Below are 27,034 nucleotides of genomic sequence, written 5' to 3' on the forward strand. Positions count from 1 at the left end.
CATCTACGACTGGAAAATTCTCTACACAGCGTCACAGTCAATCTGATTAATGGAATAAGTAAATCTATATTTTTCATGATGCAAAAACACTTAAAAAAATGTATTGTATCAAGATATTATTTTATTATGACAGTAATATAATTTACAAATCATTTGTAGCTTTACATTGCTGTTTAGTGTTATTTTTTTTAAGTAAAAAGACCATGTATAATGTATAAACATACATACAAATAAAAGTACACCATCATGAAAGCAGTAATATTTAAATAAATGAAAACAAAAATAACCATAATAAATATTGCAGTAATAACAGTATTGGTAAAATGCTAAAAATCAAATGAAATTATTGCTATTATTTCTTAGCATATTGTATTGTTTAATATATATACAGTACTGTATGCATTATATAATATAATTATAATAATACAATGTGACTTTATAACATTCTAAACATACGTGGGTGGATCATTTTGTTCAGGTGATCAACTGGAACCTGGTGTGTTTAGATCTAATCTAAATTGTGTTATTTGGTTTTATTGTGCAGTGGGAAATTGCTCACTTTGTGCACAATTGTTTAAAGTTTTAAAAATCATTAAACTGGTTTACTTATTGTTTGTTTGTTTTTTATCTATCGTTGAGCTGCTGTAACGCTGTTTTCTCTCCACTGTGAGATAAATAAAGCTATCTTATCTTATCTTATCTTATTTATTCAAATCCATGGAAGTACGGTGAGCATGACGTGAACACCGTCATCAATGCACAACACACAGGCTGCATGTGCAGCTCAGATTTTGGAACCACACGCAAAGAGTGCGTTGGGTGCGCATCGACAGCACATGCGCAAACAAAGCAGCCTATAAGCCCCGCCCACCAAGCAGAAAAAACATTTCAACAACAGAAGAAGTTGTCGCCAATGATAGTCATCCGAGCCTCGACCTGGTGACCTGGTGACCTGGCATGTGCACAGAAGTATACCAGAGTCTTTAGAGCTAAGAAAATGCAAATGTTCTGCCCTCTAAAGTTAGAAAAGAAACAAAACTCACTTTCAGTTCACTTCAGTTTTAGTGTAAATAACACAGCTATAATTCATGCAATTTATAGTGTTACATTTGTATCAATATTCGTCAAGCACTGGCTACTCTGGGGTGGTGGGAAGGGGCCCACAATCAAATTCTGCTCAGGTCCCGATAAAGGCTTGGGCCGGCCCTGCCCCTGGTTTAAATATATACAGAAATACAGAAGTAAATATTCTCCTGGGAGCACAGACTGTATCTCCACCAAAGCATCATCATCATCATCATCATTATCATCTCACAATGTTACTGAAAACATTGATGCATCTACTCCAAGTTTAAATGTAGAACTTCTTCCTGGGGTCAAATGTCATGTGAACCTGAGTCTAGTATGTTTGGTGTGAGTGAAGAGTGAAGAGTGACGTGAGACTGCAGTGAAACACAGTCTGCTCTGCTAATCATCATCATCATCATCATCATCATAATAATCATAATAATAATAACAGAGGGAGAGCTCGGTGATTGGTGAGTCGCTGGGACCCTCCTCCCCTCGGTAAGATGGCTGCTGCTCATGCTACTGCTGCTCATGCTGCTCATGCTACTGCTGCTGCTGCTACTGCTGCTGAAGAAGTGACGCAAGCCACGGTTTACGCTCAGTCCTCGAGCTCCTGAGCTCAGCAGCTCTCTCTCTCTGTCTCTCTCTCTGTCTCTCTGTCTCTCTCTCCCTCCCTCCAGTGCAGATCCCGCCCGACTCTCAGCCGGAACTAGACCGCCGGGCTCTCCTCCAGTCAGTGGACCGAACGGAACCGGTTCCTCCGAGTAAGTACCAGCGTGAATCAGTGTCACGTCTCCTCCAGGTGAAAACCACTCTCCCACTGGCGCGTGTCTCTGTGTCTCTGTGTCTGTGTCTCTGTGTCCGCTCCTGTCTTTTGTTGCTGTTTCCTGACTGAACCGCGATTCCCCGGCGCTTCGCGTCGCTTCGCCCGCAGCTTGTCGATGTTTTTATTGTTTGTCTGTTTGCGCCGTCACTGCTGCTTGTTGTGTGTGTGTGTGTGTGTTAGCGCCAGTGAGGCTGCTGTTGTGGAGACAGATGTGGACAGTGTTGGACAGTGTTGGACAGTGTGGACAGCGTTGGACAGCGTTGGCACTGCTTCACTTTCAAATTTCCTCCACATCCTGGTTGTTTGTGTCCAGGGCTCGAGGTGCGATAATATGCGATATTATCGCGATAGAAAAGCACTCGCGGTAACTTGATGTGGGTGAATTTTCACTTTTTGAGTCATTGTGAATGTTTCACACGAGTCTCTTGTAAATGTTGTCTAACGTACATGTACAACGTCCAGTGCTATTGATTTATTTTCAAATGCCACAAGGGGGAGTCTGCATTTCTCCAGTCGTTCTAGAACAGAGGTGTCAAACTGGTGGCCCCCAGGCCACATGTGACTCCCCAATCGATTACATGTGGCCCACCACTTAATATCATATAAACATGTAAACATGTTCCTTTAAACATGAGGCACAGCTGCCAGTGAGCTGACTAAATAATCATTATATTAAATTATATTAAATGACATGTACGTGTCAGCTTGTTTGGTGTTTTAATTACAGTTGGTCACGTTATTATTTACTTATAAATAATTCTTTGATTTTGATATGAATAGATTTATTTAGCATCATAAATATGTTGTTATTGTGAAGCATTTTTCTGTGAAATGGCATCATGAATGTCTTTATCTTTATAACATCATCATGGAATGTTATGTTATAATTTTAAGCCCATATATTCACACACATTCATATAATTGTATTTTTTCTTACTTTTTGTCTCTTGACCAGACTAAGTTTCAATCAAGAGCCAAAACATTTATCCTGATAACTCTGGACTTATTGTCTTATTGTTGAGCTTTTATTGTGACATGACAACATTTTGAAATGCTTTGTGGTAAAGTCATCACTGTTCTGCGTAACATTAAAGCTGCAGTGCAGAACTACCTAGCAAAGTGGTCTGTCTCCTAAAGGGTGGAGCTTAACACCCTGCAGACCACTGATTGGTCCTCACAGAACCATCACTTCTGGTTGACAATGGAGCTGTCCAGGGTGTACCCCTGTCTTTCACCCTATGCTTGCTGTGATTGGTGTTGGCCATGTGACCCTCATGTGGAGGATAAGGTTGTAGACAGTGATTGATTATATTATGCATTATGACATGGAGACAATTCAAGGCTGTTTAATGTCAGCACGCAGCTGTGTTGACTGGCTTGTGTTTGTCGTCTTTGTTGAATTAATTGGCAGGCTACAGTGTATCACGCTGGAATGATGTCACACTGTTTACATAGCTGATGCATCAGTGAGACAAACTGCACGATAGCTTTGGTGAAAACGCAGCTTCAGTTCATCACTTTCTTCTGTATCGGAAAATGTGTTCGGTTATGGACCGTCGTCTATGTCATTGGCTGATAGATAGATAGATACTTTATTGGAAATTCAAGTAATAAAAAATGTAATTGTACTAATGAAGGTTACAACAGCAGTCTCCATGATGACTGGATTTTGACGATAACTAGTTGATGTCCTTGAAAATGTGATTTTTGTGAAAATGTGAAGTATTATTTCCTTTAAACTTTACAATTCAAGTAAAAAGACTTATAACTGAGCAACAGTGTCGAAACATTGAACTCTGGGTAAACATTCAGATACACTACTATAAGGTCAATTACTAATCAATCAGAAAACTACTTCAAAGACTTAGTTGCAGGTCTGGTGTCTCCATGTTTTCTCTCTATCAGCATAACCACATGTGGCTAACCTGTGTGGCAGGGAGGATGCTGGCGAGAGGTCATGTGATCACGTGGGCCCACTAGTGGTCATGTGACACTGTATCCTGCTCACTGCTGTCAGTGCGTGTCATTTAAATACTCGATAATGTCAATTTGCACATCTTCAAAACAACAATCACAGTATTATCTTAGACCACCCCTAATTGGAGCATATTTTTACACTTATAAATCACAGTTATTTTGATTAGGTCATTTGATAATCGTGACAGAAAATCTCTCATGCTGCTGCTGCTGCTGCTGCTGCTGCTGCTGCTGCTGCTGCTGCTGCTGTCGTCGTGAGAAGGCTGTGTCATTGTGGGGAAACACTCAGCAGAAGGAAGGGAGACCCGGGCTGACATAAGCTACAGGCCGTTAACCATTGTGGAAATCAAACTGTGTGTACACACACACACACACACTCACACACACAATCACGCATACCAATGTCTGCAGGCACACTCTGCCCACAGCGCTGCCTCCCCCTGTGGGAAACAAAGCACCCACTGTCTCCCCTGTAGCACAGCTGGACACAGCTGTTTAGCAGAGCTGCAGCTTCTGGATCAGCAGGACCGAGTTCTCTGGCTGGACCAAGAGGCTGCTGCTGCTGCTGCTGCTGCTGCTGCTGATGATGATGCTGCTGCTGCTGCTGCTGATGATGATGCTGCTGCTGCTGCTGCTGCTGTACAGTCTGCATGTTTACCCGTGTGTCTGTCTGTGGTCGTGAGAACGTTATTGTCAGCTGGGACATTTTGGCCAGTCCTTGCACCTTCAAATGACCTTTTATGGATTAAGACTTGGTTGGGATGCTTATCCCCTAGTGTGATGCTCTTGCCCTCAGTGAAAACATGGCTACCTCTGCAGACACTGGGACTAACCACTCTATGTCAAGAATATTGCTGCTTAACATTGCTTAACATTAGAGGGCCTTCCAAGGCTGGAAAACTCTTTCTAACTTTCTAAACCACTCACTCCACACACACCAAAGTCATTGTACATCCCAGCACACATGATTTGTTTATCCACTGCTGCTTTCACCAGGTCATTTTGTGACTTTGGTGAATCCAAACAAAGCATTTCAAACACCAAAGTCACACAAACCTTCCAAACTAGGCAGCAAGCGAGCAGCAACTCCTGTGTTCCTGTGAGCGAATAACATTGATTTCATTGATGGACTTTGGTGCGGGAGAGTGAGCGGGTTACAGACTTCAGTTTTCAGTCATAAAGGTGGTCTCATGGGGGAAGTAAAGCAACAGACTCTTATTCTTAAGGGACAGTATATTTAAGAAAGTGTAGTTTTTATTAGGTAAGTGCATGAAATCTGTTTTACTTCATTTAATCACACTTCAAAAATCTGAACGATCACTTGGTGATTTGACTTGTGTGAGGGTTAGAATTAGTTTAGGGTTTGAGTCCAGTGGGTCAGTTAGTTAGGTGATTAGGGAAAGAGCTCAGGTGCTGCTTTGTGTATAAGAGTGTCCTCTAGGACAAAGTAATGATTTGGATTAGTTGTCCATAAAATGTCCATTGGTGTTTCCCAAACCTTGAAATTATGATTTCTTTGTTATTTAGACCAAAGAAGCCAGAAATTTAAGCTGAAAAAAGACTCAAACCGATTATTCGAGTATTAATCTCCTGTATAATCTTGTGCGGCTCTTCCCTTGTGTTGATCCTTACATATAATTAGGGTTATGTATGGGAAATAATCTGGTGATATAATACATGCATATCCTGGCACAGAGGGGAATAAACAACATATTGTCAGTATACAGTGTATATAAACAGTATGAATGATGATTTCCCTCCCAAAATAGTCTATTTGAAGAAAAACTTTCTTTGTCTTTCTTTCTTTGGAGAGCGTCTTTCTGTCTTTCTGCTTTCATTGGACCGGTGGACTGTTGGACTCGCCGATTGTCTTTGCTGCTCATGAACTGCTGCTCTTGTAAGTCACGCTCCCGCCTCAGAGTGAAGACAGACGCTGCTTGATCATTTCAGGGAGATTCACAGCAGCCAAAATTAGATTTGAGATACAAGCTCATTTGCAGCTCATTAGTTAAAATTTCGTCTGCGTCTCTTTTTTAAATTGCATCCCTCCCCAGTCCCCACTGTCTTAGACATTATTACATTACCTCACCTAAATGGGCTTCATATGCTGTGTTTCCATCATGGTATAGTTCGGTTTAGTGCGGTACAGAAGCCCTGGGTCAGGGTCGCGGTACCTTGTGATTTGATGGCCACGTCAGCGAGATGCGTAGTGTGACATTGCACCAGTTGCGATGACAACGAACGATGACATTACACGCAGACAACAATGGCTGGCTGCTGTTTGCTGGCATCTTCTACTTCTTCTTCTTCTCAGCGCCGTTTAAAATGGTCTCGACTTCCATTGGATATATACACAAGTCGCAAGTGAGTGACCCAATCAGCTGACTGTCATAGGTGGATCCGGTCTAGCTCTCTTACTCTGGGAGCCATAAAAATGGAATGGTAACGGCTGGTTATTTTGGTACTGTTCCAAATGTACTGTACCAAACCAAACACTCGATGGAAACACTGCTCTAGTTTTCCAAATGCTTCCCTAGACTCGATGCTGCGTCTGAATGTTCCATATGGCTGTTGGCTAATGTAGATTTCCCTGATGTGATCAACAACAGACCATTACATCCATTTTCTGAACCTGGTGTGATAATGGGCTGGTGTGGCCGGTCACGAACAGCAGCAGCAGCTTCTATCATCAGTGTTTCACAGGTTGTAATCAAGCAGCAGAAATCCTGTGAGTGGCTGTAACAAGCCCCACCCTGTTTGATTTATCTGTCTGTCTCCATCCATCTGCCCCTCTCTTCTCTCTCTCTCTCTCTCCCCCCCCCCCCCCCCCTCCCTCACTTGCTTACAGCATGTGTTGTGATGAGTCGTTGCTCACATATGGCTTTTGTTCCGCTCGCCAACAGACAAGACTGAAAAGCAAGAGTCTCACTCCTTCTCTTCCCTTCTGTCTCCTACACGGAGGCAGGAGAATCTATTCTTACTCATCCTCTCTCCCTTCCTCTTCCTCTCAATCATCATCACCTCGCCTTTTGACCCTTTCCACCTGGGGCCTCTGTCTACCTTGATCTGATTAACTGCAGTTGAGGTGATTTGTTTGGCACCTGTTGGGTGTGATCAGGGCGGCTACGGCTGATATGGGCCATAAATATTATCTAAATATTTTTATGTCCTGATGTACGACGTGTATCTGGATATAAAGCTGTTTTCATTTTAGATGGTTGTGCTTCTCATAGGACAGTGACAGTACATTGGAAGTGTTGTAATACACTTTAAAATAATAATAATAATAATATATATATATATAGTCATTTCTGTGTTCTAGCTGTATATGATAGGCTTCTACATGTATTGAAATAAGGTTGTCACCTGTCATTTTAGATGATATACTTGACTAAATACCATAACATCAGTACAGCAACATCACAGATGCTGTATCTTGATATGATATCAAATATCCAAGATAACCATGTCATGACATAATAATCGATATGTTGCCCAGCCCTGGTCGTGATGCAGTGACTGTGATATCACCAGAGTTGCCATGGTTACTACTACATGGGTGTCTTCTCTGTCTTGGCGTGGGAGGGAGTTCCCGTGACGGTCTCTGACATCGTGTGTGTGTGTGTGTGTGTGTGTGTGTGTGTCCTCGCTCTGTGGATGAGGTCGTCTGTACTGTAGCGCAGGAAGCACAACGCCAGCGCAACACGATCCTTCTGGGTTCGTGTGTGAGCTGTGATGTGAAAATGCTTTGTCCGCCTGCACTAAATAATCTGGAGGAGGAAAAACTGCACCTGTGTGGTAATAAATCATCTGCTCTTGCGTTTTGTTTGTGCATGTGTCCGAGTCCGAGTCGACAGTTGGATCAGTGGAATCCTGCACGTCGTCACGAGTGTGAAGCCTGAGTGCACGTTCCTTCTCCGTCTGTCACGTGACACAGCCGAGTGTCTCTGTGTCCCTGACTGTGTTTACAGTGCACTTGAGTCCACTCAGGGTGAAACACACAGACAAGGTCCACTACTGACTTTATTTTATTCCCTTATCTCTTGTTGTCAGTCCTGTGCTGACCATGTGAAAGCATGTTTTTCCCTCTCGTCCACAGATAAGAAGGTCTGTGACAGGATCTGTGCAGTGCAGGCCCATTCCTTCACTATTTAACACTCAGTCATAGTCTAGTCATTTAATCCAGACATGAATGATTGTGGAAATAATTCTCTGCTTTGATATGTGTCATTGTTCACGCTGCAGTGCATGTTGGGATGTTATTATTCTGCCTCTGTTTGGTCTTTGTAAACAGAAATGATGCAACATTATTAGTATGCTGCATCCTTCATCTGGAAACTTACTCTGTCATGCAATACTATCAGACCTGACTGAAGGAGCGTGTGTTGTGTATACACTTGCAGCACAATGGCACGTGGTGGAAGCGTCTCACTTGTATGTGCATGTGCAGTGTTGCTGTTGCCTCCTGTTGAAGAATGTCGGGCTGGGTGACACAAGCTCTTAAAACCGCTGTCCTTGTTCCTCTTGCTAGTTTTGTCTGAGAAAGTCTGGTCACTGCTTCTCCTTTAACTCTGCCGAGCTCCCCCTTCACTTTCAGACTAAATGTTTTTATGACACCATTGTAAACATCCATCCATCCATTGTCTCTCACCCTCTCCTGGTCATGGATCAGTGTCAGTGCTGTTTGACAAATGCATGTGTGGCCCCTTCCTTACGTGGTCACACAGTCTCTTCATTCTTTGCCTCTTTCTCGCTGGTTCTGCCACGATGAACGTCTAAAATAACGCTGTTGCTGCTTTACTCTTGTAGTCGATAACTTGCCTCGTGTGTGAGTGTGTGAGTGTGTGAGAGTAATGCCGTGAAGCAATTTGTGTTTCTTGCGAGACCCGAGACTTCACGTGACCTCCGGATTATGAGGACTGGGTCGGTGGCCCTGATCTTGCATAGCTGTTTTTCTGCTAACAGGCGATCTGAGGACTGGAGACAGCCCTCAATCTCTCCACAACAAGACATTTAACCATCACAATGGTAACAATAGGGTAAAAATCCTGTAGAGTTCCACTTTAAAGCCCCTCATACCCCAACTGCTTGATGGGCAGAGAATTACTTAGATAATTGCAATTATTGAAATTGTTAATAATCATTTATTTGATCAAACCTCATTAAAAACAGCTGGATGAAGTAGAAATGTCCTCATGTACCCACTTTTCTCACTTGGTTTTCCACCATTGTTCCTTCAATGACGCACTCTGCCTTTTGCTTCTTCTGCTACGGTTTAAAAGAACATGAGTGAGATTTAGCGCCATTAAATGTGACGTAAATCTCCAGTTGCTTGACTTATTTATGAGACTGGTGTGAACATCATGGTTGCATTAGTTTCAAAGCCCAACACCACATCATCACTGAGGGAACATGTTGGGGTTTAAGCATTTATTATTATTTTTTTATTTAATTATCATTATTATTATTATTATAATAATTTTTTGATTAGACTAATAGTAAAATTATTAAATTAAATGAACAGAAGACAAATCATTCATTTGTAAGGCAGTTAAGTGCCATTGCTCTAGCTGTTGCTCAGTTCCTCAACACAAATAGAATATTTAATAAGTAATCAAGTAATAACGTTTATATTTTAGTTTAATTCCAGTTACAAATGACCAAAAAGATTATGCCCAGGACATTTAGCAGCTGAATAATTATTGATTGATTGATTGAATCCAGATGGAGTCAGCAGCAATAGTTTGACATTTATCATTGTTTCCTTCATTAAACAATAAATATGCTATTAGCTTATCCATAAATGGACAGAAAATTTCAATTAATTTGTCCAACTGTGAGATTGAAAAATTGACAAAATTAGATTTTGAAGACTTTTGAAGATATTGGTATTGTGTTTTTATCAGTGGTGGGTTTCATCAAAATGATTCCTTATGAATCACAAGATGAGTCATTCTTTAGTAGATCAAAATTATATAATTAACCGAGTTTCTGGAGGAAAGAAACGTTTCGCCATAGAAAAAAAGATTTTTTTTGCACACAGTGATTTATTCAAAAATAACTGAAATACATTTAACCTTAATGCTCAAGCACAACTCCTGTCAGGTGGCTCTGAATCCAAATGTGTTTTGTTTCTTTTTAGTCTGATCTGAAAACTGTTGAAGGGTCTATTGAGTGAAAGGTTTCCTTGTTTCGTAAGATCAGAGAAAACATTGGTTTGCAGCTAAAGAGAATAACACAAACGTGGGGATATGACATCATTAAACACGGGCCCGTCTTCAGCTCGGTGCTCAAACTGTCCATGTTGTTTATTCACACACCGTCTCACATCTAAAACAGGCATGGCAATTAGCTTGCAGCAGGTTACGCACAAACTAATAATTACTTTCTTCTGCTGTGGTAATCTCTAATAAATATTAATGATGGCTTTCTTTTATTGTTAGCAATTCAGATAAGTTTGGATGAGAGAACATACATAAGGTTGACACCACATTATCTACAACTCATGAGCAACCAGCATGTTCTGTTCTTCTGAGGAAGTAAATTATCTTCCGTACCAGCGGGTGGCAGTAGACTGTGTCCGTCCATAGACGACATACATAAAGTTGACGCACTCGAGGACAACCTGGAAGTAAGAATATAGTGAATAGCCACCAGGAGGCAACTCGACTGGTTACAAAAATAACTTTTATAATAGAAAATGGGCAAAACAAGCTTCTCACATGATTTATAATGTCAGTAAATACTTTCCTGAGGAGTTAATGGTCTTAGTTGCTAGTTTCAGGTCTCCTTTAATAGCACATGATGTTAATTTTGGACTTGGTGTTCCAGTTAAGAGGAAAATAAATGATAAAACATCTTCCAAATGAGCCTGAAGACATGAGTTCACCCTGTTACTTGCTTGGTGAAGCGTCTATGTGATAGTTTTTATGGACTGTTGGATTTTTCAGAGCCAGTGAGTTTTTTTCCCCTGGATTAGATTGATAATCTCCTACAAACCAAGTCCAAAAATACATGTGTTGAATCCATTTTAAGGTTCCACATGTATGTTAATAAAAAGAAGTGTTGTTAGAAGAACTAATCCTTGGACGAGATCCACAAGCTATCAGTTGACAAACAGATTGTAAGTCTCTGTCTGACTTGGTTGTGTGTTTCATGTCTGTGCAGGATGAAGTCATGATATCATGAAGCAGTTTTTCACTCACTCACTCACTCACTCACTCCTGCTCCTCACCCAGCGATCACCCCAGGCTCTGACCTGCTTTTACCTCTGTCACGACTGCGAGCAGCAGAACAGAGCGCTGCAGGAGAGAATGAAACAAGCACGACTTCTTGCTTTTTGCTCTTTTAGGGAATCTGTCTCGCTCTTGAGAAGTTGGTGGTACGAAATGCCAGCCGTCAGTAACCCTCAGAGGAGACATTTTATCCTGTCGCCAAGTCTGTATTAGTGGAACAATCCATTTTTATATGGTCTGGTTCTTCCTGCAGCGAGACGAAGCCCAGTGCAGCTCAGATTTCAATTAGACTACTGTGCACACTCTCTGAGGTCTGACTACTAATGGCAATCTGAAATGTTTTTGCTCACCACTTTACACTTTACACCGTACTTTCACCGCGAGCTTCACCAGGAATCGTGCCGACCTTTTGAATTTCAGCTCCACCGGTTTTTACGAACCCAGAGTAAAAAGAGTGGCCTAGTGTAGTGTGTGTGTGTGGTTGTGTGCAACAATCAGCTCTGAGTTCTTTAACACCTCATGTCTTTTATGTGATATGCATTCATTGTTAGTCAGATGGCTGTGCAATACAGCACGATAGAACAGAAGGACTTGTGTACCTACAACCTTCCGCTGCGACCATCTTACATGACCACTGAAGCCTCATTACAAGAGTGAGAAAGAACAGCACACAACGAGAGAGAGAGAGAGAGAGAGAGAGAGAATTCACTGTCCGTCTGGCCTGTGTGTGTTGGCACAGGTTTGCAGGCTTGTCAGACTGATGGAGTGTTCAAACTGGACATGAGGAGGAGAGATGCTGCATTCACTGCATGGTTAGAGCAGATACTGTGGCGTGTTGGCCCAGGAGTTGTTCTGAAACTTACTCGTCACACTGCAGCACTCAGCGCTGACTCGTCACCAGCTGCTGTGAACACGGATTATACAGATTTTTGATGTAGCATTAAAAAAAAAAAAACAATAAGTTTGTTAAAGGTGAGGTTGGCGATCCTGAAAAAAACTGAATTCAAAAGTCAAAGCTCCTTTCTTCAGACTTCCTTCCGGAGCTACGCGTCCAGAGCACTGGATTCAGTAACTTTTGGTACTTTCAGGTGATGCTAAGGTTTTTGTAAATGATGAAAAACAACAAATACTCTAAAAAGCTCACAAAGACATGAAGTCAACGTACCAGTCCAGTAGAAACAGGGCCACCAGGTCAACACTTGTTCTGGGCACCAGTTGTTGCACCGATGTTCACTCTGGTCTTGGATCGCTCTGCATCAGCCTTTTTCTTGGCAGCAGCTTTCCCAAAAAAACGTCTTTCGTTTGTAACCAACTCGTGTTGTTGGCGCCTTTTCTGCCATAATGTTGATGCAAGTGTCTCGTTGGATTTAGCAAGATAGCATTAGCTCTGGGGTTGTCTTCTGATGACACGAAGAGGGTGGCATGGGGGGAGGAGCAGGGCCATGACAGTTTGATTGATGCATCGCGATCCAATTCATTTGTTCAGGCCGTTCAATATGATTGGATGGTGTTTTTACAGCTGACTGACAGTTATTGACGATGCATTACCTAACTGGTTACAATCGGGTTGTGATGGGCCAAAATGTTGTCATGGCAATAATTCATCAAGATTTTTGATATGCTGTCGATTATTTTCTCGATTAATCGGTTGGTTCCATAAAAAAATATTGATCAGTGTTTGTCAAACCTGGAAATGATGATGATGATGTTCTCAAATGTCTTGTTTTGTCCACAAACCAAAATGATTCACTTTTAATGATTTCTTTGTTATCCAGAGCAAAGAAATGAAGAAAGTATTCACATTTAAGAATCTTAAACAATCGAAAATCTTGTTTTATTCATGAAAAAAGCTTCAAATTTAAAAAGCTTTTAATTAAGTAATCGATTAATCGATGAATTGTTTCAGCTCTACAATTATCACAGAATCACTGAAATGACCTCATGACTACACAGAGATGATAGTCAGATGATGGTAATACAGTTCACAGAAGACATTTCAATACGGCACAGACGGACATTCACAGTGATTTCAATATTGATTTTAAAACATTACCAAACCATCATGTGCACTAACACGGTGACATGTATTAAAGTGCGACAGAACCTTTGCTCTGTATCGTCCTGTCTCATGATGACCCTGTTCTAAGATTGGAAGGTTAGATAGTGTGTCAAATATAAGCATGAAACTATGATTCCAACCACAGACATCATGCTTTCGTGTTTGTGTTACTGTTTCTCAGAAGTGCTGAGAAAGTACTGATGAGTTGATTGAACTCATTTAGAGATGAAATATTCCGATGGTAATATTTTTGTGGCTAATTCAGATAAAACCCTCATACTTGTATTAGTGGAGTTTGTGATTGTGTTTCCGATTTCTCTTTGGTTGGAGCCTTTCTGTGTGGAGTCTGCTTGCTCTCACCATGTGTGCGTGGGTTTTTCCTCCCACTGTCTACACACATGCAGATTGAGGTTAGGTTAATTTGAGACATCTACTAAATTAATTAATTGTGAGAAATGGACTGATATATTTAAGGCTACATACACACTACTAGATTTAGATTTAACAATGCATACATTTAGCTGTGGTTTTTTCAGCAGTGACTTTACCATCAGCTGTAGTAAAACTCTCTGAATCTAAGCAAACAAGTGCAGAGGAGAGAACCAGCTTCCTGTTCACGCCAGTATGCTAAGACACTAAATAAATAAATAAAATAAAATAAAAATAAATAAAAAAATAAAAACACATGCTAAGAGTGATCACATACAAACCCTGTTTTTGTAGGTGTATGTGTATGGATGCAGATTGAACGCTTGTCTGGATGCAAATCATTTGTAAAATGAAAAATGCAGTAGTGTGGATGAAGCCTGTCTTACCACCTCAGCTAAGTATTTTTGTGGGAGCGACCGAGCATTTCTTTGACCAGCTCTGTCACTCCAGTTTAATACAGAGCAGCAGAGCCGGGCTCAGCACAGAGGGGTGAAATCTTCTCTGTCACAAAGAGCTGCCCTGGAGTCTGCATGGGTCACACCTGTTATAGAAGACTTATATAGACTCAGACATGATACACAAAGAAGGAAATCAAATCTTTCTAAAAAAAAAGAAAAAAAAGAAGTGGTGCTGCATGATGCCTCCCTTAACGTCTTCTTTGACTTTTGCCCAGCCAGTTTTTCAGGCTCTGTGGTCTCTCTCTTTTCTGCCTCTGGCACAACCCTGTGTTTGAGAAACCTGTGCGCTGTACACTGCTCAGCCTGTGTGCACAACGTGTGTTTATGCAAGCATGCACGCTCACATTTCCCCCCTTGAGTTGCTCCTTCGACAAACTGACTTGAAAAGGAGGCTTGTTCACACAACTGCGACTAGGTCATGTCCCTCCTCCAGATATGCAGGCATGGACAAGTCTCTGTGTTTGCCAAATCCTGTTCGTTTTAAGGACTTGGGTGTTTGCCATGTGTTAAGGAGGCATCTCGGTTTTAACTTGCAGTGAAAACGAGTTGGAGCACTTTGTGCCTCGTCAGGTTTATGTTATCATTTTTGATGCACCATAAGATGGCTTATGGAGTCAACCCTTGTCAGAAGGCTCTCGGCCAAGTGTGTGTCGCCCGAGATGATGAAAGACCTGTTGACTGACATCATGGCATTATTCATATCTCTAAATTAGGCTACAACTTGGCTTTTGGGACTCTGCCCTGAGATGAATGTTAAGCATCTGGACCAAGTTGCAAGGATTATGAGGTGGTAGTATGCCAGTTGGTATTAAGTGCTCCTATCCTCCTCAGATTTTTTCAGATCATGTTGGCTCAGCTTGTGTGTGTGTGTGTGTGTGTGTGAAGGTCTTAGCTGACTTGCCAGACGAAGCTTGTCCCATTGACACACTTTGGCGTCTGCAGGAGCAGACGAGCCCAGAGTAGCAGAGTCCAGCTTTCCTGCGGGTTAAACAAACACCAAGAAACGCCCCGCTGTGGTCATGCATGTGGCACCGAGTGTCTCTGAGTAGAGCTCAGTACAAGCTAAATGTGTACGCTCTGATCTCATAAGATAATATTCCTGATCCTTTACTTATTATTGTTTTTATTGTTTTAATGTTTTGTGTCTGTTATGTGAATCTTAAAACTCATGTTTTGAGTTGTACATTTCAGCTTCATTTTCGAGATGTTTTTCTTAGGCCTGTAAAAAGTTGAGTTTTACAAAAACTGTGTAGATTCTACAACCATCAGAGAAACTAACACGGCTTTGTTTGGCAAACGTTTGTGTTTTCTCATTTTGTACACCAGTAATCACCTTGGCTTCTTCAAACCACACAAAAGTCTTGCACACTGTCTAACTTGCAAGGACAAACTTAATTGTAACCTTAAATAGGAGTGGCTCTAACCTGTGACTAATCACATGACCAAAAGTTTGAAAAAGAAAGTCATGAAACAGTAATTGGTTTAAACTCTTAACAACAGCTCGAAACAATCAATATACCTCAGAATTTGACCCTTGAAATATGTTTCACTTCAGTTTGGTGCAATAAATGTTTCCCACAACTGCCGACCTGAACCAGGTTACAGTCCCATACTGTCTTTGTGTTCATGTGTTTAAACACTTGTTAAATATGACACATTTAACTGTAAATCAATCCATTTTAGCCAACAAATTACTTGAAAGAATTTACTTTTTAAATTAGTGCCAAAATCCTGAGGGAACACTCCAGTATGAGTATTGGGCTTAATTGAATTATTGGATATTGGACTCCTGCCTTATCTGATGTTCTTATGAATTATACATATATACTAATGCAAAGCATGTTTACGCACGTTTGTCCTGAAAATGCTGATGCAATTAAAAATAAGGTTGTAAGAGCACATTTTGCAGCATGAACTTTAAAGCAGAAGTCTGACTGGATCTAAAGACACAGTCCATCAACGTCAACTGAATCATAAATTCTCACCATTAAACTAAATCAGTCTCATGTAACTTAGCGCTCAGAGCTCTGGTGTCACAGTTGGTATTGGCAAATATACAAATACTGGAAGTAGAGTGGAGTGTGGGAAGTATTTAAAGACTTCACCTGGACTTCTTGAGTGTATTGTAGAGAGACTGTTTCTTGTTCAGTACCAATATCAGAAGCTTGAGTATTGACCAATAGTGACATCAGTTCAACACAATCTTTTTACACACTTAAACTCGTCTGTTTTGCTTTTTTTTTGATCATTGCATCATTCTGGTCACATGACATTGGTGGCACACATATCTCTACAGCCTGTGCTTTATGAAGCATGCGTGTGGTATTTAGGCTTCTTGGAAACACAGGACTTTGCGTCTTCCTTTCATCTGTAACCAGTTGAATGATTTGTATCGTTCAGCGACACAGATACTGAAGATCGTAGCGGCTCATCTCCAGTTGTGTCGCGCCAGATGACGACCAGCGTCTTTCACAACAACCGAGTCACGAGCTGCTTGTTGAATTTCAACACAGAGCTGCTTTTTCTTGTGTCACTGAAGCGTCTCCCTGAATCCTGATTACAGACCAAAATGTATTTATAGATGTATTTGGTTTTGTAGTAGTCTGCCTACTAGCTGCAGCTTATACATGTATACCCCAAGTAATAGCAGCTTGGCTTACAGATTCACACAGCCTAGCATTATCCCTTCACACAACAACAGCTTTAGGACTGCCGGGTGTATTTTTAGCTCGCTCCCACTCACAATTTGATGTTTCAATAGACGCAAATCAAAGCCCTTCAAACAGATGCTGCCCACGTATACTGGAGACCCTTTGGAAGTTAAAGTCTATCGAGGCTGCTGCTCACATTTCTCAGTACACTTCCTTCTGAGGTTTTCAGGAGGGAGTCCTAATCTAATATTCACTTCACTACGTACACTAATAGCTCCCAGTTAAAAGCTGTTCCCTCCCTGCTGTTTGACTGTCTGTGCCTCTTTTTACCCTTTTTTTTCTTCTTTTCAGTCCTCGGCACAGAATCCATCTTTGAGCGTCCCGTTGAGAGGCAGATTATGGAGGATGAGATTATGTTTGTGTCTCCTTTTTACATAAAGAATCAGAATCAGAATCAGAATCAGAATACTTTTTATTATAATTGTTTTGTTACAGTTGCTTCATATCAGACTCAGTAAGTACCAGAAAAAAAAGAGCACACAAGTTAAAATTAAAAAAAGAATTAAGATTAAAATTAAATAAAAATAGCACAAAGCCCTTGTTTAAACACAAATAACAAAATGACAAAAATTTACAACGTGTACATGATAAACATTATCAATGTGATAATGAATAAATGAACCGGAATGATTTCCTGGGCCGTCTCTCACTGAATGACCAGCACTTCATGGAGTGGATGGAGGTTGTTGGACAACATTCTCGTCTCTGAGTCTATCGTCAGAGAGTCAAACTCCACCCCCTCAACGTTACTGGTTTTGCGGATAAAGATCTCCCAGCTCGGTGTGTGTGTGTGTGTGTGTGTGTGTGTGTGTGTGTGTGTGTGTGTGTGTGTGTGTGATATGATTAAGTTGTGGCAGTCGTAGTAAAGAGCGTCCCAGGCTGCCTGAAGCAGACTGATAAGATGCTGTTTCCATCAGGTTACACACTCATGCCAGAGGTGAAACCATACACAAGTACACACACACACATACAAAGCTTGTGTGTGTGTGTGTGTGTAGGTCCTGGCATAAACACTGACCTTGTCAGGACCAGTAGCCCTCATGGTGACCAAAACCTGGCAGAACCTAATTTCTGAGGAACTGGTTAAGTTTAGGATTTGAATTGTAAGTTGGTGTAACACATTGTGTATTATTACCATGGCTGTGCCTGCAGCACAGGGTTGGTGTTAGGCATTGACTGGTTATGGTTCAGGTTGGGTAAAGTGCTATTTTTAGTTGTCCGAATACAAGGAAGTCTATGCAATGTCCCAAGAAGAATAGCCGTGCAAACGTGTGTGTGTGTGTGTGTGTGTGTGTGTTTGTTAGCGGTCGACCAGTATTAGTTTTTCTGTGGCGGACGTCGATGCCAGGACAGCCAATGGCTGATGATGACGTCCTCCATCTAATGATATATATCCATTTAATAATAACAAATGGTACTCAAAATTACTTGAATTAAATAAACATTTATTGAGCAGCACTTAAGGTGCATTTTGTGTCTGCATTGCAAACAAACTAAAGTTAATAAGTTATTTATAGATGTACTGTCTTTGTAAGCTTTGGATTGTGTCTCCAGTCCAACAGGAAGTACCGGTTGTTTATCATGTAAAATGTCTTGGAGTACCATTTTTAAGTGCTATAAAGATTAAAACTCTTTCTTTTTTTATACATGGACCTTTGACATATTAGTACCAGAAATATTCATGTGGCAAAAACCTCATCAAGTTATGTAAAAATAATGATTAACTAATAAATATTAATGGGAAAGTAAAAGTCTACCCTGCTTGTGTGGCACACGATAATAAAAAGTGACAGGCAGCTCAGTTAATTGCTGAGACCTGTGAACGTGGTGTCACCGCTGTAATGAAGTCAGCCTGTGTGATGATCACCTTCATGCTCTGCTTCTCTCCCGGGAATAAAGTCTCTGCAATTACTTATCAGCTGTGACTGATGGGGGATGATGGTCAAATAAATGGAATTATCCTTTTAAGGTCTAGTGTAGGGCTCAAACAATTACTCGGATGAATCGATTACTAACTTAATCGTCAGCTATTTTGATAATCGATTAAATCGATCATTTTGAAATAATATCTCATTATTATGACGTAGCATCTCATGACTGTGAGATACTATTTCAAAATGATGATTTAGTATCTCATAATAATGACTTGGATTGAATTGGTGCTTCTATACAACTGTAGTGTAATGTACAGTGTTGACTGCAGACGAGGTAAAAGTAACCTAATGAAACCATGTGACCAGGGAAGCTGCACATCCTGTCACTTCAGTACACATAGTAACCACCGACTCACTGATCACCTGTCGCTTTGTGTTGCGTCCAGAGAAACAGAGGCTCCTCCCTTAACTTCAAACGCTCTAATAATCAGTGAAGGAGAGAGGAGGGGCAGGCGGCGGCGGCGGCGGACGGTGGTCATGATGGTGGCGGTGCTCTTTTGAAGCTCTGCACTCATCTCTCTTGCCATCATCTATCCCACTTATTTTCCATCCTTTCATTTAGCCCGTCCCCCTCCTCCTCGTCTTTGTCGCCAGTGTTTCTGCGTCTCCTCCTCGTCTTTGTCGCCAGTGTTTCTGCGTCTCCTCCTCGTCTTTGTCGCCAGTGTTTCTGCGTCTCCTCCTCGTCTTTGTCGCCAGTGTTTCTGCGTCTCCTCCTCGTCTTTGTCGCCAGTGTTTCTGCGTCTCCTCCGCTCTTCCTCCTCTCACTTATTCCACCACCACTGCTGCACATTTCATTGTGGGTGATGGGTAAATCACCGGCTGCCTCTGTTCAGTGTCTGTGCATTGTTCGTGGCAGCAGTCAGATGGGCTCTGTCAATGACGGCGTTTGGCATGTGTGAGTGACACGGAGACTATGTATAGTCTGTAATAGGTCTGTGTGTGTGTGTGTGTGTGTGTGTTTGATTGACAGTGGCGTTCACACCCTCGTGTCAGCTGCTCTTCTACTTTCCTGTTCTGAATCAGACGTTAAATTTACTTCACTCAGGATGTGAAATAACAAGCATTTGGTTTAAGAACACGTAACTGATGTTATATGTTCTTAAACATGTGTTTTTTATACACATGTCTAATGTTTTTTATAATAAACATTAGCGGGCTGAGGAATTGACACTGTTTTAGTACTTAATTTGTTTTAAAGCTGCACTGATCAGTATTTTTATATTAACAATGGATCAAATATCAAATTATAATAGAAAGAGAATCGCTTGTTGTGATTAACCCACAGAGAATTGTTCTCTAATTTAATTTGATAATTAATTAGATTTTCTTAATTGATATTTTCTGGTTTCATTGGTCCTCTGTGAGAGTAAATCATCCTTTGAGTTTTTAGGAAACACAATCAACCAATTTTCTGACATTTTGTCGACCAAACAACTAATCGATTCATCTGGAGAAAATCAACAAATTCCTGACAATAATAATAATAATAACAAATAATAGGTAGTTGCAACTCTGCATTACTGCAAAATATTATTGTAATATAGGCTGGACAGAAGAATTAACAATAATTGTTGTCATTTAGTGATTTAAAAACTGTACTATTCCTTTTTTATTCTATCAACAATGGCTCAAATAACAATATGTAATGGGAAAATACTGTAATAGCCATTGTTAACTGTAGTTTAATGAACAGTTTTTCCAATATAATGTTGCATTGCATTCATTTTCTGACCAGAAACAAGTTTAAACCCACAATCTTTCACTCAAAACTATCTAACATTATTGTGATAGTTGTCAATATTGACTGATTGAAAGCATTTTGGCCAGAGTTTAAGAGTTGTTTTTCTGGCTATTTAAAGTCCAGACGTGTTGGTCGTGTTTGCAGCTTCATTGAAGAGCTGTCACACTGTTTTGACAAACCACTGCACATTTGACATCGACTGACCCACTTTATTTAAGTCTGCTGGCACCAGTGGAACCCGCTGCAGCCCAACAAACGAGAGATGGTATCTTTCTAAAGTCCATTGTAAAACCTTGTTCATTTTTATTGTGTTTGTCTTTAAAGGCTCGCTCTCTGTCCTTCACCAGGTGAGAGTGCGATGAGGAGAAGTTTCAGAGAGTGAGGCCATGGGCTGCACCTCGGCCAAGCAGGTGTCGGCCGTGCCCAACGATGAGGAGGGACGCGGCAAGGCCTACAGCAATGGAGACCTCTTCACAGGTCAGTGTAGACACACACACACACACAGGGGGATGTCAGTAAAAGATCCACGGCTCCATTTCACTCAGTTAATTGCTCGGCGTAGACTGATTGCCCTGTCTGCCCCTAACAATATATTTTCTTCATTACAGCTCCTAGTTCTCCAGCAGAGTATTCAGTTCTCCATTTCAGACAATAACTGTCATATAATAATAATTACACTGCAGGCACTTTTATTATATGGAGTCATCCATGTTCCAAGTTTATGTGGGAACGAGGAAGTAACAGGTTTTTCAAACTCTCTCTCTCTCTCTCTCTCTCTGTCTCTCTCTCTCTCTCTCTCTCTCTCTCTCAACTAATCATTTTCACGTAGAATTTTGCAGATTTGGCACAATTTAGCAAATCCCAGAAGCTGCAGTTTAAAGCAGAACTATACATGATTTTGTAACAGCTTCAGAGTCAAAAAACAGCCAGATGAGCGGTGAGGATAAAGTGTTAGATGATGGACAGATGATAGATGTTTACAGTGGTGTCGTAAAAATACGTATGACATTTAAAAAACAATTCATAACTCATGTTTCAGTGCACAAGACAGAATGTAGAGTAGTTCACGACATTTAACTTTGACGTTAAGAGATCAGACTGCAGTATCACAGAATAATAATCAGTACTGAATATATATATTCATTAGCCGCGGCCTTGGCTTGAATTATAGCAGACTGTTGTGCAGAGGGAGAGGAATGAAAGTGAAAGTGAGAGAGAGTGAGCGAGATGACGATAATGATGGGTTGAGGGATTAACAGCGATTAAGAATTAGGAGTAACACTCTGGTGTAACTGCTCACAGGCAGATGGATGTGGCAGATGATGATCCACAGGAGGTCCCCCCCCCCCCCCCTCTCTCTCTCTCTTTCCATCATCATCCCTCTCTCCCTCCCTCTGTAACTCTCTCTGTGTCCTCTCCTTGACTCGCTGCTCTCTCTCTCTCTCTTCCCCTCTCTCCTCTGTACGACACGTTCCTCTTATCCTCTCCCCTCAATCGCTCTGCTCTCATGTCTCATTTCCCTCTACGTCAGAACGAGGCAGGAGTTGAGAGAGCGAGATGGAGAGATGGAGAGAGGGAGAGAGAGAGAGAGAAGCAGTGGAGTGTTTTCCTTGAGAGAGGAAGAGAGAGTGATGTGTGGTGACGCTGATTCTCTTCTCTTCTTTTTCTCTCCCTTTCCTCAACTTCACTGTCTCATTCAGATTCCTTTCCACCGCACAAGGCCTTGTTCTTCACTTCCTCTCTCTGTCTCTCTATTTTGGGTCTCTGCACCCCCCCACCCCCCCAACCCAACCGCCCCTCCCGCTTTTCCTGTCTTCATCTCCCAGTGTTTCTTCTCCAGTTCTTTTCCTCTTCTCTGGCACAACATTAGGTCAGAACCTTCTGTCCTTTCTCCTCCTCCTCCTCCTCCTCTTTTGCCTCCCATCCTAACCCCCATTCTTGCTGTCATTTATTTGAATGGTAATCTAGAGTGGAGGTGGATGACCTGGATAGTATGGATTAGAGTTATCTCAGGCCACAATAACAATAACACCTCCTTTCTTCACCCTTCTCCTCTCCTCTCCTCTCCTCTCCTCTCCTCTCCTCTCCTCTCCTCTCCTCTCCTCTCCTCTCCTCTCCTCTTCTCTTACCCGTTTAGGCGCCTGTCTCTCATGTCGCACACTATGCAGTCATTCATTCCCACTTAACTCGCTGCCCTTTCCAACCTCAGCTGAACTTGCTCCCAACATCCGGTGTACTTTTTATGATCGAGGCAGAAAAGATTAGTCGGTTCTGTTCAGTCCGCACGCCTACGCACATTAATCTGCCCCCAGTGGTCTTAGTCTTAGTCCATGTATGATCACGCGTGTGTGTGTGTGTGTGTTTTCATGCACACGTGTGTGTGTGTCTCATGTTGGCATACTTAGTTCAGACAGAGAACCCTCTTCTTGCTTTCACTGATCCAGCAACAACAGATTGTCTGCCAGTCAGGACAGCCTGACTGCTGTGTGTGTGTGTCCCAGATATTCCCGGCTTCCCACTCCGTCAGACTCCAGCCACTGACCCTCACCCACCCCCCCTCCCCCTCCTCTCACGCACAATAACCGGAAAAGGCCGAGCTCCATTACACAAACACTGGAGGACGAAGAAGGAAAATAGCAACACTCTGGATTACATCATGCTGTTGATGTGTCTGCAGTAATCGCAGTCGGAGGAGATTGGAGTGCAGATGGAGTCTGGATGAGAGTCTCACTGAGCGCGTTGTAACGAGGTGGCATGCAAGGTTCACTGTTTGTACGAGCATTTGTGTTGTTTGGAGGCGGCGGAGCAGCTGAGTGCTCGCTCACTGTGACAGAATACATCACAGAATAAGTTTTTCTGTCCACACGTGGCTCTTTTTGACCAGGTGGGATCAGATCTCACATATTTTGGGCTTTTTTTGCCACAAAAACTAAAAGAATGAGGTGAAAAATACAATTAAGGGCTTCAAGGTCATGTGTGATAATTCGTAGTTTGTCACTGATTCTTTATTTGACAGAGAGGATCATTTGAATATTGTGGATTCATACATACTGGTTCGTGACGAGTAGTGTTTCCACCGATTGGAACAGTTCGGTTCAGTTTCTAATAGGAATAGTACCAAAATAACTGGCCCTAACCGGTCCATTATTTGGCACCCTTCCCATTGAGGTACCAGAGTAGAATGTCAGCTGATTGGGTGACAGTAGAACGTCACTTGCTTGCAGTCCCATGGAAGTGGAAGCCAAGACAAACGGCCACAAACCAAGCAGGAAAAATAGAGCTGATGGATGTAGAGCTGAAACGATTAATCAATGAATGGATTATTAATCCATTACTAAATTAATGGACAACTATTATGATAATCGATTCATCGCTTTGAAGCTTTTTTCATGATTAAAACAAGATTTCCGATTGTTTAAGCTTCTTTAATGTGAACATTTTCTTCATTTCTTTGCTCTGGATAACAAATAAATCATTTTGGTTTGTGGACAAAACAAGACATTTGAGAACATCATCATTTCCGGGTTTGACGAACACCGATCAACATTTTTTTAAGGTGTTCTGATATTTTATGGACCAAACGATTAATCGATGAATCGAGAAAATAATCGACAGATGAATTGATTATGAAAATAATGGTTAGTTGCAGCTCTAGATGGATGTCCACCAATTTTGGTCTAATGGTTGAATAAAGGCATTTGCTTCAGTCAGCCAGTAACAGATGGACTATTTTTAAGATGGTGCCATTTTATCTTTTTATTACCGCAGGCAGAAGGCATGACATTTATTTCTGTTCCAAACATTATGCACAATATTAATATTTCTGACAAAGCCGTTTCCAACTTAATATGTATGACTGTGTGAGCGTGCATGTGTGTTAGAGCAGGTGTAAATATCATAGCCAGGCTGACGATGGCCTGGAGCCAGAGTGGCTGAGAGGGAAGACACACAGTGTGGAGGACACAGTGACATAGCCACAGACAGGCAGACAGACAGACAGACAGACAAACAGGCCAATGAGAGCTGTGAGAACACACACACGTTTGAACCTTAACCATAACCAGTAAATACCCAACCTTCTTAGCCCTTAACTCCTCCATGAGGACTACTGGTCGTGACAAGGTTCGCGTCTGTGCCTCATAAAGGTCCTAAAGAGGTGACAAATATAAGAACACACACACACACACACACACAGAGGGGAATGTGTATGAATCATACCCATACGAGCATAAAACAACACAAGTGTTGATTCATAGACCAAGCTTTATCAGGAATAGAAACATATTTGTGCACTCGCAGTGACTGATGGTACCTTCAGGTCAGAGCAGCACTCCAACCTCTAATCAGTGATGAGAAAGATGTCCACATCACAAAATCATGGCTTCCTAAAATAGTTCTCCCCCCTTTACCCTTTCATCTACTCTCTCTCTCTCTCTCTCTCTGTGTCAGAGCTAACCCAGCATCAGCGTGACAAACACACAAAACACCCCTGTCATTTCTTGTGACAATGACTGCCACACACAGTTTTCAGTTGCATCTAAATTGAAGCGAGGTCTGTGATGTGACGAGTCTTGATTGGTGTAAGCCGGGTCACTTTGATCTGTCCATACTCGTCACGTTAAGCTGACGGAGCAGGAGCGGAACGTCCGGCCTGCCGAGCTGCAGCTCACACGACGATGATGAAGATGACAGTTGGTGCCTGAGAGTGATTTATATGCAGAGTTGGAGCAGCTACCTCCAGACTCATCTGCATTCATTGGCCACCTTAAAGGGACGCTCCGTTTCTTTGAAGTGTGATTCTTGAGGTGTTGATACATCATCAACACTGACAGTGCTTGTTGCATCACCCTGTGCACGGCCTTTCTGTGGAGACACCTGTGAGCCACACACACACACACACACACACACTCACTCTCTCACTGATAATATGGCTGCTGGCCCTGCTAAATCTGCCAAATCAATATCTTAAAAATATGTTCGTTAGACAGGGTTTGTGACTCAGTGATAGAGAGAGAGAGGGAGAGAGAGTCGTTTTTCAACTGGATGGTTGTAGGTTTGATTCACGGCTCCACCTGTCTATGCTGCTGATGTGTCCTTGGGCAAGACACTTAAAGGAATACATCACTGATTTGTGTTTAGCTTTGTGTTACTAGAACAGGGGGAATATATTTGGAAAATTCTCCTTCCCAACCTCAGGTTCCCCTGAGCAAAGATGGCGGACACTGTTTACATTCTGGGAATCAGGTCCCGACCCCCTAAGACTGGGTCTAAAAAGTGCCATGTAACCAACAAAAAAAAAAGAAGATATTTCTCGACTCAGTGGAAACTGAGGTTGTGATGCACCATTTTCAGAAATACTACCCCTACTTTATACTAATCCATTACTATTCTAGTAATACAAAGATAAATGCAAATCAGTGAAGTATTCCTTCAACCCCACGTTGCTCCTGGTGGCTGTGCCGCCACCAGGCTGCACATAGATGTGCTGTATTTACTTTATTTACTTTGTTCTCTATGTCATGAATAAATAGAGAAATTCTGACATTTTGTTTTCTTCAGTGAGACAGATATCGTGCAGTATAAAGAGTTTCACAGAATCATGGTATTGTGATATTATTGGTATCACAATAATATCACAATACCATGATTGTGATATTATTGGTATCATGGACCATGCACCACACATATACATGGTCCACGATACCAGTAATATCACAATACCATGATTATCATTATATCAAGACAATCATATGGCAACACTTTGAGTCGTCATCAAGACTAGAAACACGTCACATAAACACAGACCATCCTGCACCAATGTCCACAGATAATAAAACCTCAGATATCACATTACGGCACATGGGCGTTGTTAATCCACTGCTGCCTCCATCAGTAGTTCAAATATGTTGTGAGTTTGCTGCTTGAAATCCTTTGCTCAGATTTACGTGACACAAACTTGCCAAACGAGGCAGCAGCAGACCAGCAGCTCCCGTGTCCCTGTGAGCTAAATGTCATTTTATTTGTAGACTTTGAGAGCGAGAGTATTTAAGCCTAGACAGTAACGGCTGTCAGACAGTGACAGCAGTCAGTCTATACAGCAGTAAACATATTCTTAAGATATTGTTGCATTTTATCTTTGGTAATGTGGCTTAAATCTGCTTTTCCTTCCGTCCATGTCAACAGGCATGTAGTCAGTGAGAGGGCGTGTCCACAGAAACACACTCTGCAAAGTCAATGTTGATAATGTGTCAATACGTCATACGACCACATATCAAAAACTGGAACTACCCCTTTAATCTACAGGTTAAGTGGCTCGGAACATTTATGAGACGTGAAAAACAGTGAAGGAAATGTCTCTGCCTTCAGTTTCCTGCATTCACACCGTGTGAGCTGCATGTTTACCGGGTCAATCTGAGCCTGATGAGCCTGTGTAGTGTTATAAAACCATTTCTGTGTGTGTGTGTGTCAGCATGTTCAGACAGGAGCCGCTTTGCACCGACAAGTTTACATTCCTGAGACAAACGGCACGAGGTTCTCTCTTTTCTTTGTCTCCTAATCGTTGCCAGATTTTCTCCTTGTGTCTCTCTGCAATGATT

The 27,034-nt window shown here is 41.7% G+C and overlaps 1 protein-coding gene across 4 annotated transcripts in view; it reads left to right on the forward strand.

The window, feature by feature from the left end:
- Positions 1-1,623: 1,623 nt before the first annotated feature.
- Positions 1,624-27,034, forward strand: part of zgc:92140 (uncharacterized protein LOC447854 homolog) — a 34,161-nt gene continuing 8,750 nt past the window's right edge. The window contains exons 1-2 of one of the 4 annotated variants that reach the window (XM_058637642.1): positions 1,624-1,870; positions 20,786-20,915. In XM_058637642.1, coding sequence (XP_058493625.1) covers positions 20,825-20,915 — 91 coding nt within the window. In that variant the 5' untranslated portion in view covers positions 1,624-1,870; positions 20,786-20,824. Of the gene's footprint in view, positions 1,871-5,745; positions 5,769-20,762; positions 20,916-27,034 lie in introns of those variants that run through there. The other 3 variants (XM_058637641.1, XM_058637640.1, XM_058637644.1) reach the window with 3 other exon arrangements.

Source organism: Solea solea, chromosome 9 (assembly GCF_958295425.1).
Source record: "Solea solea chromosome 9, fSolSol10.1, whole genome shotgun sequence".
Lineage (NCBI taxonomy): Eukaryota > Metazoa > Chordata > Actinopteri > Pleuronectiformes > Soleidae > Solea > Solea solea.